Source organism: Olea europaea, chromosome 6, assembly GCF_002742605.1.
Source record: "Olea europaea var. sylvestris chromosome 6, O_europaea_v1, whole genome shotgun sequence".
Classification (NCBI taxonomy): Eukaryota; Viridiplantae; Streptophyta; class Magnoliopsida; order Lamiales; family Oleaceae; genus Olea; species Olea europaea.
Window position 1 is genome coordinate 26744572 of NC_036242.1, and position 6000 is coordinate 26750571.

At 35.2% G+C, this 6000-nt stretch overlaps 2 protein-coding genes across 3 annotated transcripts; one reads left to right on the forward strand and one right to left on the reverse strand.

Moving 5' to 3' along the window:
• Nucleotides 1–2700: 2700 nt before the first annotated feature.
• On the forward strand, nt 2701–4649 carry LOC111396293 (manganese-dependent ADP-ribose/CDP-alcohol diphosphatase-like). Of its 2 annotated transcripts, none has more exons than XR_002702980.1 (2): nt 2701–2781; nt 3253–3310. XR_002702980.1 is itself a non-coding variant. In XM_023022683.1 (2 exons), exon 2 carries the CDS (start codon nt 3553–3555, stop codon nt 4510–4512), a length of 960 nt encoding a protein of 319 aa, XP_022878451.1. In that variant the 5' UTR covers nt 2701–2781; nt 3425–3552; the 3' UTR covers nt 4513–4649. The 2 variants fall into 2 exon arrangements, 1 of the variants encoding a protein (XP_022878451.1); XM_023022683.1 differs by lacking the exon at nt 3253–3310 and adding an exon at nt 3425–4649.
• A 133-nt stretch (nt 4650–4782) lies between these two features.
• LOC111396295 (high-affinity nitrate transporter 3.2-like) lies at nt 4783–5857 on the reverse strand. The gene is made up of 2 exons (XM_023022685.1): nt 5613–5857; nt 4783–5469 (listed from the first exon to the last, which is right to left on the reverse strand). Exons 1-2 carry the CDS (start codon nt 5737–5739, stop codon nt 4985–4987), a joined length of 612 nt encoding a protein of 203 aa, XP_022878453.1. The 5' UTR covers nt 5740–5857; the 3' UTR covers nt 4783–4984.
• Between the last annotated feature and the right edge of the window lie 143 nt (nt 5858–6000).

Below are 6000 nucleotides of genomic sequence, written 5' to 3' on the forward strand. Positions count from 1 at the left end.
TTTGATTTTCAAAGTCTAAATTCACATATTTTCGTAATGTGAGGAGCCATTTTCACATTTATAGGCAATTTGAATCAAATGGTCTCACCTTTGCCTTTGGTGATCAAATGGTTCATAATGCTTTAATAAAATGACAAATATACCCTTAATATTAATTAGGGACCTTTGCCAAACGGGCCAAATGGTTTCCATATTTATTATCTGGAAGATGCTACAAGTACCAAATAGTTTGCCGAATTGGCAAGTCCACCCACTTGCCAATTCGGTAAACCATTTGGTAAAAATAGATTAATCCTTATTTTCTCAGCCAAACATGTTGAAAAGAACACTTTCTAGATAAAAATTTGTCATTTTGATTGATAATGGATGATTTTTGTTGGCCACACGAAATTGGGGGCATCTTGGGTTTAATATAATCCTATTTCCGAATAGTAAAAAGAATAAACTACTTTTTATTAGTCTAAAATTTTAACATTTTCATTTCGAACATTAGAATTTACATGGTATGCTAGACTCAACGTGAACGAAAAGAATTTAACGATGAGAGGTACGCGCAAAAAAAATTAATTTCAACCTGTGAAATAAATAAAGTTTAAATAGAATAGAAGACATTGGATATTTCCATGGAATAATGATATAGTTAGGAAAATAGGATATTTCCTAATCCAAATTGAATAATGTTATTTGTAAATTATCGTGTACAGACAGATGACATGAATGAGATGTAAAAACTATAATAACTTAATTTCTTTTCAAAGATTATAATAATTAAATTTATTTTCTTTCCATCACTTTTTTCTGTCTTACTCTCTTTCATGTAATTTGTCTAGACACAATTATGTACAAATATCATTACTTATCTAAATTAGAAAAATACTTGTTGTCAGGGGCGGAGCAAGGAATTTTATCCAATGCGGGCACAATTTAATGACGGTCGAACTTTGAATTTGAGCCCTTAAATTATTGTGTGCGATGTGCATTCATTTTCTTCTTCACTAATCTATAAACCCAAAGCTCGATAAAACGATAAACAAATTGAAATATTTAATCTAAAGTAAAGTTCGACAATGAATTTAATGATGGTAAAAATATTAAAAAAGAATATAGTTTAAGTTATACTTGTTTCTCGTTGATAAATAACATTATTCCTATGAACTCATAGAACAAACTTTATTCTAATCTTGAATTCATGTCCTTCATTTATCCCTAAACCCATCACACCACTTTCTCTTTCTCTCGATGGCTTCAGGATTAGAAGAACTACTACCAATCCGGCAATACCAGGTACAATTCCATGTTTTTGTAAAAAAATAAAAATAAAAAAAATTCTTATTTTCTTGAAAATTGAGTTGCTTTAAATTTTAAACTCTTTTTGTTTGTTTTTTTTTTTAGAAATGGTCTTAAAAGTCGGATTTGTTTCAAAAATTCCAAAATCCGAAGAAATTCAAAATTCACAACCTTAAAAACTCATAAAGAATCATGATTTATTAAAGACTCCTACTGTCTACTCGAACACCCATCTACAAGAGAAAGTACGTGCTCTAAAAGTATCAAAAAAAAAAAAAAAGGGTATGTGCTCTAAAAGAAGAGAGGGTAAATCGTAGAAAACCACAAAAAGGAATATCTTGAAATATCGACCTTGAACTATCTTAAGAATCAACAGACAATTTTTGTTCATAAAAACCACGTCATACCAAATCTTTTATCAAATGAAAATTCACACAATCTCCAGAAATAGAAGACGACAAATGTATTCAGTGGGGGAATAATTTGCTTAATTTGGTAGAGCAATTCCACTCATTTCTTAGTAGTCCCACTCATTTTTCTTGCAACATTTAAAGTGCCCATGCCTCTTGGCTTCCTCTCTATATTCTATATATATTTCTCTATATCGCCCCCAGGGCACATCTCCAAGTAGTAAAAGGGGAGGGTGGAGAAATCCAGTTTTGCTTAAAACTGCTGCGTCAAGAGTTCGAATCCTGAAATATGGATTTGGCTCTTGGGTAAGTGCAAGTGTATAAGTAGCCTTCCACCCTGTACCCTTGGAGGCATAACCTGCGATTTACCTCCCTCACGATGCTCCAGGGCAGGGGTGGTGGGGGACCTTTAAGATTAGGGTTTAACCTTTTATATATTTCTCTATATCTCTTAAAATTTCAGGATCTAAAGTTCAGTGTAAGCAAATGCTTGCACTGGACCTAAGGTGGCTCCATTCCTGCTTGTTGTATATCATTATTTACATATTTTTTTTATAGATTAATTAGGTGTCAAAAAGAAAGTGAGAATGTCTTTGTTTTTTTGTTTTAACACAACTTCTACAAACCTTATTTCCTATTTGACCCCATTATCTCAAAAGTTTATTCTCATCTCTCGTATTTTCAATCAAATAATATTTTATAAAATAATATTACACCAAATAAAAATAAAATTCATTTTTTTTCAATCACACATTCTTAAAAAAAAATATATTATTTCAAAAATTATAATTTCGAATGACGTGAGCCAAACGGAAGTTAGCCTTGTCAAAATAGAACCCCTCCAAGACAAAAACTCTTGCCGCGTCATAGTATTCTGCGGCATTACCGACCCGTGTCCTCTCTCTCTCTCTCTCTCGATGTTTTCGTATACACACGTTATCAGTCTCTCTCTCTCTCTCTCTCTCTCTCTCTCTCTCTCTCTCTCTCTCTGTGTATATATATATATATATATATGCATATAGATTTTTTCGTATACACACGTTCTCAGGAGCAGAAAATTAGAGCATTCAATCTGTTTAGAAGGGTATGTGAATCTCTCTCAGTTATAGTAGATTAACGCTCTTCTTTCTAAAATTTGATTACGTACTCGTGTATTCTACGTGTTAGGCATATGAATTTGTCTGTAAAAAGTTTCAGCGTATCAATTTCTTAATCTTAAACAAACGAAGATTTGTCTGTGGTGTAATTGGCAATGCCCACTCCGTTTTTTTTTTTTATTTAATTGATAATTAACTGGCTGCGGAAGAGATTCTTTCTTTGATTAATGTGCTCTGATTGTAATCAATAATCACATCGTATAGATTCAAAAAGTGGATTCATCATCGTATAATTGTCGGAAACTGTTATTTTTTTTTCTTTACATATTTTTTGGTTATTTTTACTGCTAGCATTGCATATTTTTTCCGAACCTCCTTGTCTATATTGCATATTGAATGACGATTTAGATGATTGTGAAGTATTTTGCGTAGATATAACGAATCTTTTATTTTACCAGAGTGATATAATCCCAATAGAACAACTTATACATGGGCGAGGTAGATAAATTAACNTAGATATAACGAATCTTTTATTTTACCAGAGTGATATAATCCCAATAGAACAACTTATACATGGGCGAGGTAGATAAATTAACATAGTGTGATGTGGTTGCAAAATATTTGATTCAGCGGTGTTTCTATGATTGTAACGGTGGATTCAAACTAGTTTATCGATAAGTGGCAGCGGTCAGATCAGCTTTTGATTCTTTTGGTTCAGCATTTGTTATCGTTCGACCTAAAAGACTTCTTTTTTTTTCATGGGTTGCACAAATGGGCTTGTGAGTGCAAAAGAAAAGAAGCCTCTTGTTTCCTTTGGGGTGATCTCTGATGTCCAGTATGCTGATATTCCCGATGGCCACTCGTACCTTGGTGTTCCTCGCTATTATCGGCACAGCCAGCTTGTACTGCAAAGGGCGGTCCAGAAATGGAATGAGCAGAAGCTGAAATTTGTGATTAATTTGGGAGACATTGTTGATGGTTTCTGCCCTAAAGACCAATCTCTTACTGCTATTGAGAAAATTGTCAACGAATTTAATATTTTTAACGGTCCTGTATATCACACGATTGGGAATCACTGCCTCTATAATCTCCCTCGTGAGAAGTTGCTTCCGGTGCTGAACATTCTCAGTCGCAAGGGTCTTGCATACTATGATTTTTCTCCTGTCCCAGAATATCGGCTCGTTGTCCTTGATGGCTATGATATCAGTGCTATTGGTTGGCCCAAGGATCATCCGAACACATTGAAAGCTTTGAACATTCTCGAGGAAAGGAATCCAAATACAGACAAGAATAATCCAAATGGACTTGTGGGGCTCGAGAGACGGTTTGTTATGTTCAATGGAGCAGTAGGAAAAGAACAGATGGAATGGTTAGATTGCGTACTTCAGAATGCAACAAAGTTGAACCAGAAAGTGGTGATATGCTGCCATATGCCATTAGATCTTAGTGCATCATGCGACGAAGCACTATTGTGGAATTACGATGAAGTGATAGACGTGATACACAGATACAAATGCGTTAAGGTCTGTCTAGCCGGACACGCTCATAAAGGTGGACATTCAGTTGACTCCCACGGTGTACACCATTGGGTTCTTGAAGCAGCATTGGAATGCCCTTCTGGCAGTAATTCTTTTGGACGCTTAGATCTTTTCGATGATAGGCTGTTACTCACTGGTTTCGATAGAATGAAGAGCCGGGAAATGGTTTTCACTAGTTAGATGTACCAAAAAGATCAGCTTGTAAAAAATCCACTCACTTTATAGGTGTGTAATTTTGTACTTAGGAAGATGCTCAAAGGATGAGATACAGATCAATTACAAAACCATATAAAATGCCGTTGAAATAATTCTATTAATTTTCATGTATTTGCATCACTGATCACTGTCAATTTTCTCTATCAACAGTTTTCTGAGTCACTCATGGCTAATCTCAAAAAGTTTACTTATAAGCAAACAGTTAATTAAATACTTATTTCATTTGTCAAAATCGGAAATAAACTATCTTACTTTTATTAGTGAAATATAAATCCAGAGCAAAGAAAAGCTAAAGTGCTTATCTGAAGATGTTATATATTTACTAAGTAACACTTCCATCTATCGAATCAAGCAACATCCATCATGATGTAATAGAAGTTTTCTATTGCACAATTCTGATATAAACAGTTAAAAGAGAAGTACTCGTAAGATTGTATCACTTTTTTTGGGAGTTATTGGTTCTTCTCTTCTCCAACAAGAAGAACCCGAACAAAGACACAACTGCAAAAGCGGAGAAGCAAATCGAGGCAATATCTAGTGAGACATGACGTCCGCTGATTGCCTCGACTTGGAACAAATTGGTAGTCTTGCGAGTGTCTGTGGTCTGGCCGTAGGCTACCTCTTCTTCCTCAGAGTTATAAGCATATGCCCGGACGAAGTATGTACCAGTCGGCACATCCCTCTGCACTGTCCAGGTGAAATTGTTGTTTGAGGGACCGTATGGCTTTTCAACAATCTTGTGTTGGCAGGTTTTGTCCTTAACTAAATTGTCCTCTGTTTTTCTCCAGGCCCTGTCCTGTTGGCTGATGGGTGCATAGCAAAGCTTCACCTGCACTGTCCTATAGGCTGAATCTGTCCTGGCTGGAAATGAAGTGTTGAATGACCAGGTCAGAGTTATACTGTCTTCCCCAGCTTTCAGATCTACAAATTCAATTCAAAGTTAATTTCTAGACAGAAACCGAAAGTTTCTTGCATTCACAGCCACAAAAGATAGCCGGACAATACGTGTAAGCATGGATGCGGAGATAAAGACGGAGGAGAAGGGCCTAACGAGGCGATCTTACCTTGTCCATTTTTCGGTGAAGCAGTGACAACTAGAGTTTTCTGAAGAGAAGAAAAGGTTGCACCATGGCAGATTGCTGCTAAACAAGAAATCAGGAGTAAAGATACAAGAAGAACAGCACTAGCCATTGATTGGTTGCTTTATGAACTTCCAAACAATCAGGCAATTCAAAAGGTATCACTGAGGATCTGATGCTAAATATGGGTCAAGAAGTGTGATTTTATTGCATTATTTATAGGTGACACGAATACCTGTTCTTTAATGTAAGTAGAAAATCAAATAATTTTAAAATATTAAGACAAATTTATTCTACATTTTATTCCTTCTTGGCCCTAGGGCATGTTTAGGAGTCGTTGAATATTCAATAATTCTGGCTATGATTTTTTTTT

Excerpts from the sequence above, each read along its gene's own strand:
- LOC111396293 (XM_023022683.1), top strand. The coding sequence starts at position 3,553 with ATGGGTTGCACAAATGGGCTTGTGAGTGCAAAAGAAAAGAAGCCTCTT.
- LOC111396295 (XM_023022685.1), bottom strand. The coding sequence starts at position 5,739 with ATGGCTAGTGCTGTTCTTCTTGTATCTTTACTCCTGATTTCTTGTTTA. Across the intron at positions 5,470-5,612 it reads TTCACCGAAAAATGGACAAG|ATCTGAAAGCTGGGGAAGAC; the intron begins GTAAGATCGCCT and ends TTGAATTTGTAG.